The following is a 20,437-nucleotide window of genomic DNA, read 5'->3' as shown; positions in this document are numbered from 1 at the left end:
TATTTAACTTCTTGGCAAGGCTACAAAATGAATGTACCTAGACGAGTGACCAAAACATTATTTTACCCTAAATAAAAAAATATTTAGTTTAATCAAGCAAACTCCAGAATGGGTGAATGATGATCGGAAAATCTTTGTAAAATTATCAGAAACTAAATATATTTTCAACCCCAAAAGATTAGGATATTCATTGTCCATCTCAGCTCTTGCCATTTAGCAAGTATCACTGTTAGCACTACCTGGCAGCTTATTCCAGGAAACAAAAACCTTGCAATGTATACCCACTGCCCCCTCCTGATAAATTTGCCAAAATAGGAAACATCCTTGCCAAAATTAACATCTTGGCAGAAGCAGAGTTTTAATTCTTTTCATATCTATCCAGTCAATTCTTTTTGCAAGTACAAAGGCAAATCCAAAGGGTATATATTAATTTGTTTTGATTATTTGGAATGTACCTACAATTATGATGCATGGGTTAGGATTTACCTGAAAAAAAAATCCAGATATCAAACTGTCCATCAGTTTCAGGTTATGTACAGCTAGCACTGCCAAAACAACACTGTTCAAAAATGTAGCTAGGAACTGTTGAAAGGAGCATCTGTTACCCCAAGCAAATTCTCCAAAAGTGAAATATTTTCAGCAACTTAAAAATATGATGTTGTCATTACAGCTGTTAGACAAAAGGAAATAAGACAGGATGCTGAGACATGATACATGTAGGGATGATAATCAGACAGAGGATGGAGGATACCATATGTACTTAACTCCACCACCACCAATAACAAAGCACACTCTACCCAAATCCAACTTGATCCACCCATGTGAGAAAAGTACTGCCCCTTATTATCACAGAAAGATGTATATTTGTATGAAGAGTTTAGGTGAAAAGGTAGATCAAGTTTTTAGTTATAAAGAGTTTAACATTCATATAAAATTAAGGGGGGGGGGCACCCCTGGCCAGTATTGCTAAGTGGTTAGAGCATCAGCCCAGAAACAGAAGAGTTATGGGTTCAAGTCCTGGTCAAGGACATGTACCCAGCCCAGGTCAGGGCGCACGTGGGAGGCAACCAATTGAAGTGTCTCTTTCACATCAATGATTGTTTATTTCTCTCTCTTTTTCTCTCTCTCCCTCCTTCCCTTCCACTTTCTCTTAAAAATTAATGGAAAAAATATCCTCAGCTGATGATTAACCAAAAAAATTAACAGGGTTCATTAACTTGATTTCACTGAAAATAAGATTAATTTTCAATAGCTCCTATTTGCTGGGCTCTGGGCTAAGTTTCTGTGTACACTGAATACACATCTAATCTTCACACAACTCTGAAAGATTAACAGTACTGTACTAGAGGACCAATGCACGAAATTCATGCACTCGGGGGTCCCTCAGCCCAGCCTGCACCCTCTGGCAGCCTCGCCAGCAGGGTAGCCTGGGCCTCCCTCTGCAAGACGATTGGTCATGGTTGGTGATGGGGGGAAGCCTCAACCAATCGCATGGCACCCGCCTTGGCTGGCCTGGCCCCAGTGCATGTCATAGCATGGTTGTCCAGACAGTCATTCAGCTGTTCAGCAGTTTGGTCGATTTGCATATTAAGCTTTTATTATTATAGTTTCCATTTTAAAAATTAAGAAACTAAAGCTTAGAAAGTTCAGATAGCTAATAAATCAATAAGACCAAAAATTCATGCCCAAGTTTCACCAACCACAAATTCCATATTCTTTCTACTATGCACCATTAAGTGAAATATTTTACTTTATATACGTTAGTGTACAATTCGGTATTGAACTAGGTAATAATCACTCAGAAATAACGTTATTTACATGACTGCACTGGTCAGTAAATGATACTGTAAAGATAATCATGATGCCCAACCGATATGGATCAGTGGTTGAGCGTTGAGCTATGAACCAGGAGGTCAGGTTTCAATTCCAGGTCAGGGCCTAGGTTGCAGGCTTCATCCCCAGTGTCGGATGTGCAGGAGGCAGCCTGAGCAATGATTCTCTCTCATCACTGATGTTTCTATCTCCCTCTCCCTTCCTCTCTAAAATCAATAAAAAAAAATAGTTTTAAAAAGATAATCATGCATCTTAATATTTCATAGTATACTATTCACATTAGTTTTTGCTAAGAGAATTTGTTCAACAATTCAGAAAATGCCAGATATTATATTTGGTACTGAAATGAATAATACCTGTCTAAATACTCTGTCAAAGCTGGAGATTTGGAAGAAGTCTCCAATTATTTTGATCACATTATCTTTAAAGCAATAAACCTGATAATACACTAAAATATATGGACAGCAATTCACCTATCAATTATATGCAAGTACAACTATTATAAAGAATGAAATTAAAGTAAAAATAAAAATTCTAATATTTGTTCCACAGCCCAATACATATTTTCACATATCTCGAGATGTGCACTCTACTTTGGGTACCACTGTCTTAGAAAACAGCTTCACATTTCAATTCAGGAAACAGATATCTACCCATTTCATGAAATTGATAATATCTATTTTCTGAAAGACCAGAAATGTAAAATTGAGACATATAAAGGACCTCTCTCTGCACAAAGTAGACCTTCAATATATATTAGTTATAATTAAAAATGATTACTGTACCTTAACATAAAAGTATGTCACCTTCACATTTACTACTTACAAAATTGGACTCAGAAACAATGGATAGTACTTGTGTTTAAACAAAATGACAACTTTCTGAAATTACATGTAAAAATGGCAGGGAAGCCCTAGCTGGTTTGGCTCAGTGGATAGTGTTGGCCTGTGGACTGAAGAGTCTCGGGTTCGATTCCGGTCAGGGGTACATGCCAGGTTGCAGTTACGGGCTTAATCCCCAGTAGGGGGCATGCAGGAGGCAGCCCATCAATGATTCTCTCTCATTATTGATGTTTCTATCTCTCTTTCCCTCTTCCCTCTTCTCTGAAATTAATAAAAATATATTTAAAAAATAATAAAATAAAAATGGTAGGGAAAACATTTACCAAAAATATCCAACTCTTAACCTCGAGTTGATTTCTGTAGAATATATAGGAAAAAAATCAGAAAATTGTTTGAAAGTTAGAAAGATTATTTTATGGTTTGGCAAATCTTTTAGAGATTACCTGACTTTTAATACTTAACAGTTGGGAAAGGAAACAGGAAGAATAATTGTAAAGGAAGAATACGTTTGGTTTACATAGGTTTTCTGGCTTTGTGATGAAGATAAACATTTCTGAAAAATGAGAAGTGGCATTAATTGTACAGATTCTGTTTTCTGGATCAGCATAAAGGATAAAATTAATTTAATATTAGTATTTGATTTGTTTTAGCCATAGTGGGGACATGGTATCCAAATGACCCCACACTTAGACCTCTTGCCAATTATACCACTGACTTTCTTAGGCTTTAATCTTTAAAACCTGGGCCAATGAGACTTTTGTTCTACCTACTTATGCCTACTGAATAATCTAGTTTTATATTTAGTCTCATGTCCCTGCTAGAATACAAGTCCTACAAAGTCAGGAAAAAACTTTTTTTAATCCCTGTTTTATCCCTAGTGCCTAGAACATCTGGCACAGTTAAACACTCAATATTGATTTAAAGAATGAAGCCTCATATCCTTCTGCACACCACAAGGCCTCTGAAAGCAGAAGTAAGGGATGAGCTTGTATGTAGATTACTGCTTTCTCTGCCAAGCTCAAGTCCTCCTTTAGAAGTCAAGAGCAGCCCAGATACTACAAGACTGATCCCTGCAGACAACCATTGGGTCAAGATAGGGTCTCTGTTTTTCTCTATGTATATGAATGGAATTACTAAAAAGTAAAATTTGTGGTTTTGAAAATAAAACAAAACAAGAATAAAGTCAAAGTTGATTATTGAAATACTGAATAAAATAGACGAATGGCTGTAAAGTCCTACTAAGAAAAGAGAGAAATAACATTAGGATGAAAAGGAAATTTAAAACTACAACTAGGTACTGAGAATTATTGGAATACTGATACAAGTTTATATCAATAACTTTTTAATCTAGATAAAGGAGTTGGTATGCTAAAAATTTCCAATTTCCAAAATCAACTCAAGAAAAAATAGAAAAATATTATGAAATCAATAACCCTATTACAAATACAAATATTTTTCAAAGATCGACCACTAAATAAGCTCTCAAGCTTAATTTTATAGGTCAGTTGTGTACAACTCACAAAGATCAGATGATTCCGATGTGATTCTCATTATTCTACAGCACAGGAAAAAAAATGATCGAAAACTTCCAATTAATTTTTCAAAAATAACATATAACCCAAATTCCAAGAGAGAATAAAGAAAAAATTATTTTTAATTCTCATGAACAGAGACATAAAATCTTGAATAAAATATTTACAGCACAGCAAACAGGTTTATTACTGTGCGATGAAAAATTATGACACCTTTCTCTTAAGTTTCTTCATCTGTTCTATTTTTTCCACTTCAATTTCCTTACTGTGTTTATTATACTATATTGTTTTTCATTTCCCTACCAGATTGTAATGCTTGGATTTTATTTACAGGATTTTTATTTTATTCACCGCATCTACTGCCTGGCATATATGCAGGCTCTATTTATTGAATGAACAGTCTTATGAAACAGGTATTCCTGTTAGCAAGATTTTACCTTATAAAGAGGCTGGAGCCATGAGAATCTGCCTATGGTCACTCAGTACAAGGGAGAGCTAGGATTTGTAAGCAGCGGATGTGACTCTATGCCTCGTAACCACCGCAACTGCAAGGTGCCTCTCATTTATGTGGTGAATCACACAGGTACCATTTAGGCCAGGGGTTCTCAACCTGTGGGAAGCGACCCTTTCACAGGGGTCGCCTAAGACCATCCTGCACATCAGATATTTACATTACGATTCATCGCAGTAGCAACATTACAGTTATGAAGGAGCAATAAAAATAATTTTATGGTTGGGTCACAACATGAGGAACTGTATTTAAAGGGCCAGAAGGTTGAGAACCACTGATTTAGGCTGTTTCCCACATTGGACAGTTCCTTCCCAGCAGGGGGTACTTCATTACCTTTGTCCCCTGACTGGCAATGTCTAGCTCTAGCCCATGTTACACACGCAATAATTATTGGCAAAATAAGTGAACGCATACATACATTGATTACCCAGTCATTTTCACATGTATGCCTCAATTGACTAGATTATTTAAGCTTTCAGAATTTTAAAATTGATTTTTAATATAAAGTTCCTGTCTTTAAAATGTAGTGATGCAAAAAAAAAAAAAAAATACTTTATTTGAATTGAGAAAAACATGGCTAAGTAGTTTAATTAAAGGATATGTATCCTATGCTGCTATTTCCTCCGAAGTGGTTTTTAAAGCTTTATTCAGCGATAGCATCTATTAAGCAAAAAACTCCAGAAACAGCTATTCGACTCATTTCATGATATACACATGCATAATATTAATGATCTTTGATCACAAACCGCAAACGACTGTGGCATTTCCACAGACACCGAGACTTAGAAAACAATCAATCATGCCAGGTAAAACAGACAGCTGCACTTACAAAAACTGACGCTAAGAACACCCCCGGAGCAATGCCTGGCCCAGGAGCCACTCGCAGGAAGCTTTCCCGAGTAAGTTTGACGACGATCGTAAAGACACGAGTAACTCGCCACAAAATCCCAACAGCCGTAGGTTTACAGTGAGGAACAAACATTCCTGGGCGGAAGGGGTGGGCGTGTGAGAGATTTGAAAACGACACCCCTCCCAGGCCGCCTCAAAACCTAGAGCCCGAGTTTCTCGTCCTCAGAACTCCTCACCGTTTCTATTCTAGGGGGACGCGACCATTTCTCGGGCAGAGGCTAGAGCACAAAGGAAAACGGGCCATCCAGCGCGAAGGCCGAGGAATCGAACGAAACTACGGCGCGCTGACCAACAAGGACCCCTGGCGTCCAACCGCCCCTTCACAGAGAGCCGCAATCGCACTTCTCGCGAGATTTCCAGTCTTAATGGGATCGCGAAGATGAAACCTCGCGGCTTTTCAGATAAAGTGTCCGACGGGACAGCGCCTAACCCACTTCACGGAATCTTCGAGAGCCTTGACCTCACAGCCCCTATTTCCTGTACCTTCCATCCTCTTCTCTCCCACCCCCTCCCACCTTTCAGTCCTAGGGACTTCCGGAGCTAGACCGGAACCGGAAGTTTCTGGACGCGAGGGGGTGGGGCCGAAAAAAATCAAAAAAAGCGCGGTGAAAACTGGAAACCCAAACTGGCCGGGTGGTGGTGACTCCCTGGCGGTCCCGTGGCGGCTCCTGATGGACTCCACCGCCTGCTTGAAGTCCCTGCTCCTGACCATCAGTCAGTATAAAGCCGTTAAGTCGGAGGCGAACGCGACCCAGCTTTTGCGGCACTTGGAGGTGAGGGGCTCCAGCGGCGAGGGCGAGATGGGCTTCCCCGTAGTAACATTTAGTGCGCGGTGTAGCCAGGGGGTAGCTGCCCCAGTTTAGGAAGGAAAGGGCTGCCTCTCCCGTCCTCAGCTGTCTTGTGTTGGTAAAGAAGGCGAGGGAGGGTCAGCCTCGAGTCCCACCCTCCGCTGCCCCGCCCCCAGCCCTCCAGGTTCCTTCAGTTGCCTCGGGAGGGAGTAGTGGCTGCTGAAAGTCCCGGGACCAAAGGTTGGGGAATTTAGGCTGTGTTGGGGGTTGGTGGAGGAGAGAGCTCAAGCCTGTACCTTTCCCCTTTTAAAAAAAACAAATTAAATGTTTATTGTTGAACGTATTCCATATGTTCCCCTTTTTTGGTTTTTCCATCGTAACAGTCCTGACAATATCCAGTAATCCTCGGCAGTGCAGGTGATGGGGAGTGATGACTAAAACTTGTTTTATCCCTTGTCCCTTAAACGGTTTACAACCTAAACCTGTTCCTTACTGCTTTTATTTTAACTCATGTTGAACTCGAACTTGAAAAATATTATTTCAACTTTTCTCTGGATTAAGAAGCAATTTCACTTACTAGTAATCTTAATCTTTTTTTCTTTCCCAAAACAGATAGCTCACAATTTTTCAATCCTAAAATACTGAATTGCTTTCATTTTTGTCTATTAGTTCCCACTGATTTGTGTCTAGAGTACTTATTCTATATTATAACTTTTTTTGCTCTTAATCTGCTGTCATTTATTATGCATTAATGGGATTCCAACTAACATTGACCTCAGTTTTAGTAAAAAATAGTTAAGCTCAATCAAATCTTATTTTAATTCTCTCTGTCACTGCTTCTGTTAACATAGAATTGAACATAATTTTAAAATAGATTCTATTTCTTATATTAACCCTGTGATAAAAGCTTAAATTACCAAAGATTAACAAACTGACAAAGAGAAGACTATTGTTAATGGTACAGTAACGTCAGGTTTTGGTGCAACGGGAGTGCATTAAATGTGTCTTCATTCCCAAGTTTCATTGGTGCTCTCCTTACTACTTCAGGTGCCCATCTCCTAAGTACATTATTTTTTTCATTCAGTACATCAACAAATTTCTGCAAACCTAATAATGATGAAGGTGTTAGCTGTTAAATGCTAATACTTTACTTCTCAATTAGGATAGAACAGTGTGCTAAGTAGATCCACAAAGCCACAAAATAAGCAGGGTTGTTAGTTTAATTTTAAGATAAAGGAATTAACTATTTTAAATATCCATTTGAAACATTACCTGTCTTTGAGAATAAACAGGTATGCTGTGAATCTAAGCACCATGTTATGGTGAATTGAAGGAGACTTTAAAGAAATATGAGGCTTAAGGACTTGACACTAGACTTTCAAGGGATTTATTGAAAGTCTTGTACCGTTTAGAGAACTAACATATATTTAGTGTATAATGTGCAATAATCTTAACTAAAGAAATAGCTTCATAATTTTTTTAATGTTTTTATTGATTTCAGAGAGGGATGGAGAGGGAGAGAGTTAGAAACATCAGTGATGAGAGAAAATCATTGATTGGCCACCTCCTGCACTCCCCCCACCTGGGAACAAGCCCACAACCCAGGCAAATGCCCTGACCACAAATTGAACCTCAACCTCCTGGTTCATGGGTCTATACTCAACCATTGAGCCACATTGGCCGAGCCAGAGTTTTGTGTGTTTTTTTAATATATGTGTATGCTCAAGTAGCTACCATCTGTATCATAATATCGAATATTTCTGATTTTTTTTTAAAATATATTTTATTGATTTTTTACAGAGAGGAAGGGAGAGAGATAGAGAGTTAGAAACATAGATGGGAGAGAAACATCGATCAGCCGCCTCCTGCACATCTCCCACTGGGGATGTGCCCGCAACCCAGGTACATGCACCTGACCGGAATCGAACCCGGGACCCCTCAGTCCGCAGGCCGATGCTCTATCCACTGAGCCAAACCGGTTTCGGCTCGAATATTTCTAATGTGTTTTTTTTCAATTGTCCCCTCTCATAAAATTCAGATAACTGAATTTATACAATACATACTTTTGTATCTGACTTCTTTCATTCAGTATAATCTGAAATTCATTAATGTTGCACACTTTACTCTTTTTGATTACTTTGTAGAATTCCATTTTGTAAATTCACCAGTTTATTTATATTCTGTTGATGGGCATTTGGGTTGTTCCCAGTTCTGGGTAGAATTTGAAAAATGTGTTGTAAGTACTTTCATACTTTTTTTGTTGATATGTGCATTCATATCTTTTATATACCTAGAAGTGAAATTGTTAGGTTTCACAGCTATGTTCCATTTCAGGTGAAATTGCCAAGCAATTTTTCACAGTGTTATGCCATTTTACCCTCGCACCAGCAGTATGTGAAAATTGCCATCCTTCATCCAGAGCAATTCTTGGTGTTTTCAGATTTTTAAATTTTGACCATTTTCGTGATATTAAGGGTTACTATCTTTGTGCAGATCTCATGAAAGCAGCACCTGAAGATACAAACAGAGATTGTTATTCTGTGAAAGGAGATTGACTATTCATTCTGCTATTCTGCTGCACTTCTGCTAATTTTTCTTTATAGTCCAGGCCGAACCTGAGATTTGAATTATTTTTTGATTGGGAGAGCTGAACTGGTCCCAATCTTTGTGGTTTTTCATAGCACTAATCTTATGTAATGATTATGAGCATTGATTCAGGAACAGTGAATCCCAATTAAGCTACTGTAGATTGTGCTTCAGTTTACTCATCTGTAATAATTAGCTGTAAATTGCAGGTTATTATGAATATGAAAAGAATTAACATACACAATGTACCTAGGCCAGAGCAAGTGCTAAAGTATTAGTTATTAAAGTAAATTGTATTTACATAAAATATCCTATGTGTATAAATAAAGAAAATTTATAAAGCATTTTAAAAATTTACCTTGCAATGAATAATTATTACATGTTAGAATACATGTGTTATTTTAACCCAGGTCCAGTCCTGAGGGAAACTATATTTAAAGCAGAAAATGTCTTCATCTTCTAAAGGGCTAGCTTTATAATAGGCAAAAGGACAGTGCTCAGAAGGTTCCTTATCACAAAATATCTTCTATCAGTATCTCACTTCACCTTTGGACCATTTTTCAGTCTTACAGACTTTTACTTTAATGTTAAAACATATAACCCACAGGAAAAGATATTCTGAAGCTCCCTTATCAGCAAAGGTTTAGAAGAAAGCTTTGACATCTTGGTGAGGGAATAAAGGGACACGGAAAGATTAGGGGGATGCTAAAACAACCTTCTGAGACTTGATCTTTTATTTATTTTTTTAAATTTAAATCCAAAGTATTACATATGTCACCTTTTTCCCCCATTGACTTCTCCCCGGCTGCTCCCACCCACCAGCACATGCCCCCACCCCCCTATTGTCTGTGTCCATTGGTTATGCTTATATGCATGCATACAAGTCCTGTGGTTGATCTCTTACCTCCCTCCCTCCCACCGTCCCTTACCTTCCCTCTGAGGTTTGAGGGTCTGTTTGATGCTTCTACATTTCTGGATCTATTTTTGTTCATCAGTTTATGTTAATTTCATTCCACAAATGAGTGAGAGTATATGATATTTATCTTTCTCTGACTAGCTTATTTCACTTTACATGATGCTCTCCAGGTAAGACTTGATCTTTTAAAAATAAAAACATTTAGAACAAATTTACTCTAATTCTAAAGTAACTAATTGTTTTTCCATTTACATAGAAAAGATATGTTTATTATTGAATAACATTCAAAAAGCATTTTGAAAATACATGTTGTTTGACAACTATTTTGAGCCTTCAATCCCAGCTTTACCTTTTCAAGGGTGTAGGGTGAGATGGTAAGAGAGGAGTAAAAAGTAGAATATCCAAAGATAAAATTTGTCTATGCCTGACCTGGCTACTTAAAAAAATTGTTTTTTTAAATTCCTCTTTGGTAATGAAGGCATCATGGAGTATTCAGTGTAGTAGGGAGGATAAATATTGCTAGGTCATTAAAAGTTTACAAGTTTATGAAATAAAAGTATAATGTACTGTAGGATAGAGTAATAGGCAAACCTAATGTAGTTGATAGAAGAGGGTTAGAAAAAGTACCTGGAGGAAACGAAGCTAAAACCCAAATGATTACATTAGCCAGTGAGAGAAGGGATAGGTAATTCATCTGCTCAGCAGAGGTATCAGCATGTATGAATTTTCAAAATTGGGGGAGTGGCAGTGGCATTTTGGAAGAACTGAGTTTTTATTTGAAATAGGAAAGAGATGAAAACTGCCAGTTATTAAAATATATTTTTTTATTGATTTTTAGAGAGAGAGGGAGAGAAATTTCTATCAGGTGCCTTCTGCACAAGCCCTAACCGATTGAGCCCGAAATCTGGGCATGTGCCCTGACTAGGAATATAACCTGCAACCTTTCGGTGCACAGAACAATGTCCAACCAACTGAGCCACACCTGTGAGGGTGCCAGTTTTTAACTAACACATTTTAATTACTATTTTATAGGTAATTTCTGGACAGAAGCTCACACGATTATTTACGTCAAATCAAATATTACCAAGTGAATGCTTGAGTTGCCTTGTAGAGCTACTTGAAGACCCAAACATAAATGCACCACTGATCTTCAGTATCATCAGTTTGTTATCTCAATTAGGTAATTTAATTTCTCTTTTTAAGTTTTTAGAAGATTTTTGAATGTAATAGCTTTTGAAGGGCAGATTTAGTTATAGAATAGTTAGGAGAATGATTCACATTCCAAAAATTTCTTCATTGCAGGACTTTACAGAACTATTTGCTTTGTGGATCTCTTGAAAGGGGACTATTGTATGAATCCTTTCTTAAAATTACTGGAACGAAGAATCTCAAACATATTAGGTTCAGTGGTCTACAGATAAGAACACACTTTCCTAAATGCTGACCTACCTACTTTTGAATTAAAAAACAACAACCTACATTTACGTAATGCCAGTATTAAATACACAAGTCAGAATAGTTATAGCTAATGATTAAATAAATCATCCTTTTTTTTATAGACTACACTGAACTTGGAACTAAGGGTAAAAAAATGTAGGTGTTGCTTTTTCTATTTTTTCCTACCTTAAGCTTTCATTTTTAAATGTTCACTTATTAGTTACCTTTTTTATTGATTTGTGTTTGGAGGTATAGTGGAGATATTTTTTGTGTGACTATAAAATTAATACATACTATTAAAAAAACAACAACAGTGAACCAGAAGGATCAGCCCTGCCAGCCGGCGTGGCTCAGTGGTTGATTGTTGACCTCTGAACCAGGAGATCACAGTTCAATTCCCAGCCAATATTTGCTCAGATATGCCCGGGTTGCAGCCTCAGTCTCCAGTGTGGGGTGTGCAGGAGATAGCCGATCAATGATTCTCATGATTGATGTTTCTGTCTCTCTCTCCCTTCCTCTCTGAAATCAATTAAAAAAGAAAAATAGAACTTTCTTGGTGAAAATGTTCTCTATCTGTTGTCCAGTATAGTACCTGTAAGCCACATAGGACTATTGAAGTGTGAGTACTAGACTAAGGAACCTAATCTTTTAATTAATGTATATTTAAATAGCCATGTGTGGCTAGTCCCTACCAAATTAGATAGCATAGATCAGTGGTTCTCAATCTTCCTAATGCCGCGACCTTTAATACAGTTCCTCCTGTTGTGGTGACCCCAACCATAAAATTATTTTCGTTGCTACTTCATAACTGTAATTTTGCTACTGTTTTGAATCATAATGTAAATATCTGATATGCAGGATGGATTTTCACTGTTACAAATTGAACATAATTAAAGCATAGTGATTAATCACGAAAACAATATGTAATTATGTATGTGTTTTCCGATGGTCTTAGGTGACCACTGTGAAAGGGTCATTTGACCACCAAAGGGGTCGCGACCCACAGGTTGAGAACCTCTGGCATAGATATATAGAGAGTAAAACAAAATTAGTCTTTATTCTTCACCACCACCTTCCTCATCATTTCCACTTTGGAGAAGATATTGAGGATCTTTCTTAATGGTTTGATATGTGTTTTTCCAGATCTTATTCTATATTATAACAAATGATTATAGATTAAAATATTAACAAATAATTTTATTTATTTTTAACAAAAATGGTGTTGCAGAGTAATGCTCGTTTTCTTTTGTACTTGCTATATTTTAGATGTCCTTCCATAATGCTTTCTTTTTAATAGCTACCTTGTACCTCATTGTAGAGTACTATAATTTATTCAACCACTCCACTAAGGATGTGTACTCATGTATGTTCTTTTTTGTGTTTTTTTGCTGTTAGAATCAATACATTTTTCTGTATTTTTGCTCAAATTTTACTGAGTATTTGTTGAATAAATTCTCAGTAGAATATTCAGACATTGTTCAATTTAACAGTTTTTATTACATTGCTTTCCAAAAAGGCTATGCTAATTCCAACATCCACCAACCATTTATATGAGACTGGCAGTCACTTTCAATGTTTAAATATGTTAAAGAGATTATCTTAATATTTGCTTTTTAAATTTTTATTTATTTTTTAGTTAATAGACTTCATTTTTAGAGCAGTTTTAGATTATAGAAGCATTGAAATAATTTTAACAGCAAAATTTCTACAAGCAGGTGTTTTCCTTGAGATTAATTTAGCTTACATTGAGAAATCATTTGTTTATTGGCAAAAACGGAAAAGCTAATACTCCCTTCTCATTTCCAGCTCATAAAACTTCTGTGACTAAACTTCTGCATTGGAAAGTATTTGTATGTAAAATAGTCATATCATATTTGATGTTTTTATATAATGGTAAATTTGATATAGAAATTAAAATTTTAACTTTCATCTATGAAGGCCATATGTAAAATTGATAATGTTTTGTGCACGTTAATTTACAGCTGCAGACAATGAAACCAGAGACTATCTTCAGAATACATATAACCTGAATAATGTGTTGGCAGGAGTGGTATGTCGGAGCAGCACTTGCCACAGTGATTCAGTGTTTTTGCAGGTATATACACCCACACAGTACTTTTCACTTCGTACTTATTTTTCCTTATTTTCAGATCAAAATTAATAGTATCTGTTAGTAACTGCTAGCTTATAGAGTATATGCTGGAATGATTAGTCACATTCTTGCCATTAATAAATTTAAGAACTAGTTGATCACACATGTACTACTATTTAAAAGTTGTGGTGAAGGGAAGCTTATTCACATTAGCACTATTACTAAAAAAAATTTACATTATGACTTATTTGACAGACTTATAAACACAGATGTCAGCATTTAGACCGTTATTTACATTAAAATTATAATTTGCGTTGGCATCTAGTGTCATTGTTGAGGAAACATTCTACAAAAATTGAAGCTATAGATTTGTTCTTATTTAGCATAGACTCGGAGCACTTATACCCATAATATTTTATTGAACCTAAAATTCAATTGTAAAAAAGAAAAGTGTTGCCAATTAAACATACATAAAATTTTAAAGATGGTAAATGTGAAAAAAATATATATCTTAGAATTGATGGAATATGTATGTTTTAACCTACATATGCTTTTAAGATGATAAAGTAAACCAAGTTGATGAAAAGATGCTTTGTTTAAAATAGGGTGTATAGGAATGTGTGAATCAGGAGATGAATCCTAAGGTTCTTGGTAGTCTTATTACTTAGTGTTAAAAAAAAAAAAGAGAGAGAACCATTTTAAGAAATGGAAACATTTTTGCTCTAAATTCTGCCTCCTAAAATGGTGACATGTTCAGAATATGCACAGAACTCTAGTTTGTGAGCATGCAATATGTTTTGTGTGTTTATATTCATTACTGTTTTTTAATTCTCAGTGCATTCAACTTCTGCAGAAGTTAACATATAACGTCAAAATTTTCCATTCTGGTGCAAATATAGATGACTTAATTATATTCCTGATAGATCATATGTGAGTATGCAACCAAACATGTAACCAAATAATCTACTGGTTTATTTTTAAACTAAAACCATGTATTAGTTCAATTTTTCTTAGATAAATTTTTCTATCTTCTTTAAACTGAGACTGATTTCATATCTACTCCTCTTAGATAATTTTAAGAATCAAATGATATAAAGCAGCTTTAATATTTATAACAAAAACTTATGAAATGACTTTATTTGAACAGAAAGAAATTATTGACCCTGAAAGTTGTGTTTATATGTAATCTTCTTGATAGGAAAATATACTGATTAGATAGCATATGGCCACTCTGACAATTGTTTTTATATTTTTTTTTATTGTGTTACTGTTGTTGATTTCCTCCCACCCGCCCACCCTTTCCCACCTTCCCACTGAGATTCTGAACTCTGTTCCATGCTTCCATGTCTCTGGATCCACTCCATTCATCAGTTTATTTTGTTAATGAGATTCCACATATGAGTGAGATCATGTCTCACTGACTTGTCTTTCTCTGACTGACTTATTTCACTTTGCATGTTTTCATATTTCTATGCTGCAATTGAATAGGATAGTTTTGTTTCAAAACATGAAATAAGTGGGCAATACTATTCAAAGCTTGATGGTCTTCACATGTTCAGATTTTTCTTTTTGCATACAAAGAGGAATTTATATGTATAAATTTTGAATAATTTAAAATGAATTTAATAATTTTATTTTTTATTTTTCTTAAATAACAGTCAGTCTTCTGAAGATGAGTTAACAATGCCTTGTTTGGGATTATTGGCAAATCTTTGTCGGCACAATCTTTCTGTTCAAACACACATAAAGACTTTGGTAAGAATTTTATAAGATGTTTCTTGTTTTGTGGTTGGTTCTATGTTTCAAGAAAATTTCATTCATTTTCTCTTGCCCAGCTGATCCATCAGAGTTAATGAAGAATCAAATTGACATATAAATAATTTGAATTATTCCAGCTTTCATATGTGTTGTATTTAAAATATTAAGGGTTAATACAAGTGTTGAATACTAAAAGATTTCCTTCTGGTAGCATTGTTTGTTATATTGACTAACACAAGAAAAGCTAAATTATTTTGGCTGATAGAAGGAAGGCACATCATGGGCAATCCCTTTTATCCCAGTCTTTTTATTTCCACAAAATCAGTGTCAATTCCACCAGAAAGATTAATCAGTAAATGCCTCGCATCAACTACCACTACTTGCGATAAGTGAAGGCACACTAATGCATTTAACTGACCCACCATTAGAAATGTATTAAATCTAGCAAGTTTGTTGATTCGTTAAGGTGCTTTGTGAACAGTTTCCCTGCTGTGCAATCTATTACCTGTTTAGTTTTAAATTAAATAATATCTCATTTCTTCATGTGTTGGATTATTCTGACCTGATCTTATTTTGAGGTGGGGTGATTAAACTTTTACTCTTAATCCCACATCTAAACAGTGCTCTTCACCAAGATTGTGCCTATTGATACTACTGTACACAATATATAAAATATCCTCTCCTTGAAATGATCTCTTAAGTTGATAAGGATGTTTAATAATAAAAGTTTACCTACCTTGTGGAAGATAAACTTTTTGAACTCAAATATAAAACATAATTTTTATTCTAATTTAATTTTTAAATTTTTTTCTTCCTCAGAATAATGTGAAATCTTTTTATCGAACTCTTATAAGCTTCTTGGCCCATAGTAGTTTAACTGTAGTTGTGTTTGCACTTTCAATATTATCCAGTTTGACATTAAACGAAGAGGTTGGGGAAAAGGTAAATATGATTTCTTCTTATTATTTTTTAAGATAATTTTGAAGTTTTATTCTCTGATACTTTAAAAATCATTGAGCCTCTTTATTAAGTTTTAGGATGATTTCAACTTAACTTTTCTTTTTTTATAATATGCTTTCCCTAATTTGTTTTTTAAGTTGTTCCATGCTCGAAACATTCATCAGACTTTTCAACTAATATTTAATATTCTCATTAATGGTGATGGCACACTAACCAGAAAGTATTCAGTTGACCTACTGATGGATCTCCTTAAGAATCCTAAAATTGCTGATTATCTTACCAGGTATGGCTCTCTGACAAATTTTAAGACTTAAAAAAAAACAACAGTAAAAAAATACCAAAACTGCCTTTTTAGATTTAGTAAACTTGAATTCTACTGATTCACAATAGACTAAATAAGGATATTTTGATGTTCTTTATTCCCATTCTTTTTGCTTTCCTGACCTGAAATGTAAAAGAATAACAGGGTGTGTGTGTGTGTTTCAGTCTTTGCTTTAGATGAATAAAGTTGTATTAGACTCCAAAATGTACACACTATGATTAATCTGTTTCAAAACCAGTTTTAAATCTTAAACATGATGATTTTTTTAAATACTATTTTTATTATATTCTTTCAGTATGTCTTTTTGTGGTTTTTTTTGTTTGTTTGTTTTTTAAATAAAAATGGATGTTTCCTTCAGTGGGTACCTCTAGTGTGTTATAAGGTAAAAATGAGAACATATGTTTATATGTCTATTCTATTTCAATGGCATTTCGTGTGATTATTTATGTTTTGAGTTTGATTAGTAATTGTTTTCCAGAGAGCTCACAGTTTTTGTATCTTGAGTTAAGTTTTCCTAGTGTGATCCTAAGTTAGAACATTGTTGAAATTGTTTCAAAAAGTTAAATTAATGAACTATTCAGAAACAAGAAAATGTTTATTGAACTTTACTATGGTCAAGCATGGGGTAGGAGAAGCAGGGATATGAAGACATAGTTCTTAAACCTTAAGGAATATAGAATCTAGAAGTTAAAAAAGAACAAAAGCTAAGCACTAGGGCAAGGTTGACCACTACTCATATGGTTAATGATACTTTGTAATACCAAACAGCATTCACATTGGCATTTTATGTTTTCTTCTCTTAAGCATCAGTAGATAAGAAAACTGTCTTCCAGAGTGCCCTCCCTTTATCTGCCTTCTCTTATCTGTTCTAAGAATCTTCCCAATATATTCTCATGTAATACCCATTCTGACCACTAAGTGGTGCTTATTTAACAGCTTTGGAGTAAGCAGAAAAATTGAGTATACCTCTCTAGGACAGAAAGATAATCTGATTTAACATTACTAAGTGGTTGCTTAATCACTTCTGGGTATCTCTCAGTTGCATTATCTATTTTCTTTTCTGTCTAACCTAGAACCCTAGAATCCCCTCTGGAAAGAAAATTATATTGACCCTATGTATTTGCTGTACCATTTAACAAAACATACCTGTTTCAAAGTCTAACTTAATTCCTAGATTCCTGATCGAAGCTTGAGAAAAATCATACCGTATAAATTTTTATGCAGCATGCTTATGATCTCTAACTTTATCCGGTTAACACCTCTTACATTTATTCCCAGTCAGCTTTCTTTCACATTTTCTACAGTAGCTCCTTTAAATATTTACTACTATATAATTGCAGTTACCTCAAATATGTTATGGGCAAAGTTACCCGTGTTTATTCCAATTCTTACTGAGTGTCCTGTTTTGTTCATAAACATATCCTATTATTCTGTGCATTGTCTTATTCTGTCCTATCTTCAGTTTCTCCTATCTCTCTAGTCACTCGTGCCTACCATTCACTTGACTTCCTTGATTTATACATATGCCCAACTTTCATCTTTTTCTTCAACCATATGTTCCTTTAATATCTGTGATCTGCCATTGTATTCAGGTGAATATTCAAATTCTCAGAATAGCCCTCCAAAATGTGGTGACTGGCAATCTATCAGCCGTATTTCTTCACATTTTCTTTCATATGTACTTTTGAATAATCACTTCAGACAATAAATTGAACTACCAACTTGTTAGATACGCCGTTTGATGTATCCATGTACCATTTCCTCTGGAGTGCTTCATCTGGATGGCTGAAATACTCCTTCCACTGTATATGTCTGATGCCTTTTTTAAAAAAATATATTCTATTGATCTTTTACAGAGAGGAAGGGAGAGGGATAGAGTTAGAAACATCAGTGAGAGAGAAACATCCATCAGCTGCTTCCTGCACAACCACTACTGGGGATGTGCCCACAACCAAGGTACATGCCCTTGACTGGGATCGAACCTGGGACCCTTCAGTCCGCAAGCCGATGCTCTATTCTCTGAGCCAAACCGGTCAGGGCGCCTTTTTGTTCTTTAAGACTCAAGTCCGCAAAGCTTCACCTGATCAGGGCTGTTTCTACTAAATCTGGGTTTGATATCCATCCTATTTCATAGCATTTTATACATTTTCATTATAGCATATTTTACATCCCATTATATTATTTTGTCTTTTTGCCTTCATCCGTAGACTGTGAGTTCTCTGACAGGGCACTCTTCTCCCAAATCTAGGATGTACCTGTCACATAGAACGTAATGTGAATGGTACCACTAGTACCTCTTAGAGTTAACACAGGGTCCTGTTCCTTAACATCGGGTCCTGCTCCTGTAGCTGCAGAGCCTAATTTAATGTCTGGAAATTGTAGATGCTTTATAAATAAGTATCTGTCTAATTTATTAGTATATTAGTGTTCCTTGAATTTTACAATCTTAAAAAAAAGCTGTGGAGATACAGAAAGTTTCAGTGATTTATTTATTACCACATGTCATTTTTTTTCATTTTATAAATGATAGCCAATTTATGTATATCATAGTGGTAGAATGTATTTTAAGTTTTGAGCAAAAACTTTGTAAAGACTTTTATATTAGAAGCCAAAATAAATACATGAAAGAAAAGACAATTAAATTTTATATTTGTGTTGTGCATAAATTATTTTTGATGTATCAGTTTTATAATCTTATTGGATATATTTTTTTAAATTTTGTATTAGTTTCAGGTGTACAGCATAGTGGTTAGACAACAATATACAAAGTGTTTCCCCCTGATATTTCCAGTACCCACCTAGCATCCTACATAGTTATTACAATGTTATTCATTTAATGTATATTTTTATTTTAAACCTAGGTATGAGCACTTTTCTTCATGTCTTAATCAAGTATTAGGTCTTCTTAATGGAAAGGATCCTGATTCTTCTTCAAAGGTAGGTAAAAACATGACTCTTTGTTTTAAACTTTTAAAAAACTATAATATGAGGAAAAATCTAAGTGCACAGTTCTCTCAATTTTTACAAACTAAACATAGACATATAACCAGTATATAGATCAGGAAACACAACATTACCAATACTCTAGAACCCTCCTAGAATCTTTATACACTGGCATATGAGTCCCTTTGGAAAACTGTTTCATGGTGCCTACTGAGCATATGTATACCATATGACACAACAATTCCACTCCTAGCTACATAGGCAAGAGAGACATGTCCAAAATACATACAGAAAATGTTAAACAAATAGAAAATGAAATATTTAAATGATACCACTTACTAATTTTTTAAAATGTCAACTGCTTAGGGGATAAGGCCAACAAAACATTACAAAACCTCTACTCTGAAATTATGAAACATTGAGAGAAATAAAAGACTTAAATGACTATGTTCATAACAAGTTCATATAGATAGTAAGAGTTTACAATGTTAGGTTATTCAAAATTATAGCAGGTTTTACAGTGTTTATTGTTGTTGTTGTTTTTATTGATTTCAAAAAGGAAGGGAGAGGGAGAGAGAGATAGAAACATCAATGATGAGAATTTTTGATTGGCTGCTTCCTACATGCCCCACACTGGGGACCAAGCTACTGCAACCCATTTGGAATCAAACCATGACTTTCTGGTTCATAGGTTGACACTCAACCACTGAGCCAAGCCGGTCAGGCTGTTTTTGTATTTTTCTCATTTTGGCTGTGTGGAAATTGGGAAGCAGATTATAAAATTTGTATGGTTATGCAAAGGTCCAAAATTAACTGCGGCTATCCTGAAAAAAAAAAATGAACCAAGTTGGAGGGCTTATACTACTACCAGATAATAAGATTTAATATGAAGCTGCAGTAATTAAAACAGTGAAGTATTGTTATAAGTATAGTTAGCTGGCCCAGTGGAATAGAGTACAGTCCAAAACCAAGCCCCTAGTTTATGGATCTTATTGATAACAGTGCAGT

The 20,437-nt window shown here is 35.2% G+C and overlaps 2 protein-coding genes across 18 annotated transcripts in view; one reads left to right on the top strand and one right to left on the bottom strand.

The window, feature by feature from the left end:
* DZIP3 (DAZ interacting zinc finger protein 3) overlaps positions 1 to 5,942 on the bottom strand; it is a 144,502-nt gene extending 138,560 nt beyond the window's left edge. For 14 of the 16 annotated variants that reach the window (XR_004974084.1, XR_004974085.1, XR_004974086.1 and 11 more), the window contains exon 1: positions 487 to 670. The gene's annotated coding sequence lies outside the window, so the exon portion shown is untranslated. Of the gene's footprint in view, positions 1 to 486; positions 671 to 5,547; positions 5,703 to 5,803 lie in introns of those variants that run through there. The other 2 variants (XM_036350075.1, XM_036350078.1) reach the window with 2 other exon arrangements.
* A 105-nt stretch (positions 5,943 to 6,047) lies between these two features.
* CIP2A (cellular inhibitor of PP2A) overlaps positions 6,048 to 20,437 on the top strand; it is a 45,020-nt gene continuing 30,630 nt past the window's right edge. The window contains exons 1-8 of one of the 2 annotated variants that reach the window (XM_036350086.1): positions 6,048 to 6,400; positions 10,950 to 11,097; positions 13,337 to 13,449; positions 14,282 to 14,376; positions 15,105 to 15,201; positions 16,024 to 16,146; positions 16,302 to 16,447; positions 19,348 to 19,423. In XM_036350086.1, coding sequence (XP_036205979.1) covers positions 6,299 to 6,400; positions 10,950 to 11,097; positions 13,337 to 13,449; positions 14,282 to 14,376; positions 15,105 to 15,201; positions 16,024 to 16,146; positions 16,302 to 16,447; positions 19,348 to 19,423 — 900 coding nt within the window. In that variant the 5' untranslated portion in view covers positions 6,048 to 6,298. The remainder of the gene's footprint in view (positions 6,401 to 10,949; positions 11,098 to 13,336; positions 13,450 to 14,281; positions 14,377 to 15,104; positions 15,202 to 16,023; positions 16,147 to 16,301; positions 16,448 to 19,347; positions 19,424 to 20,437) is intronic. The other variant, XM_036350087.1, reaches the window with a different exon arrangement.

The sequence above is a fragment of the Myotis myotis genome, unplaced genomic scaffold (assembly GCF_014108235.1).
Source record: "Myotis myotis isolate mMyoMyo1 unplaced genomic scaffold, mMyoMyo1.p scaffold_m19_p_2, whole genome shotgun sequence".
Classification (NCBI taxonomy): Eukaryota; Metazoa; Chordata; class Mammalia; order Chiroptera; family Vespertilionidae; genus Myotis; species Myotis myotis.
Note: the sequence above shows the minus strand (reverse complement) of the source record. Positions and strands in the feature narration are given on the sequence as shown.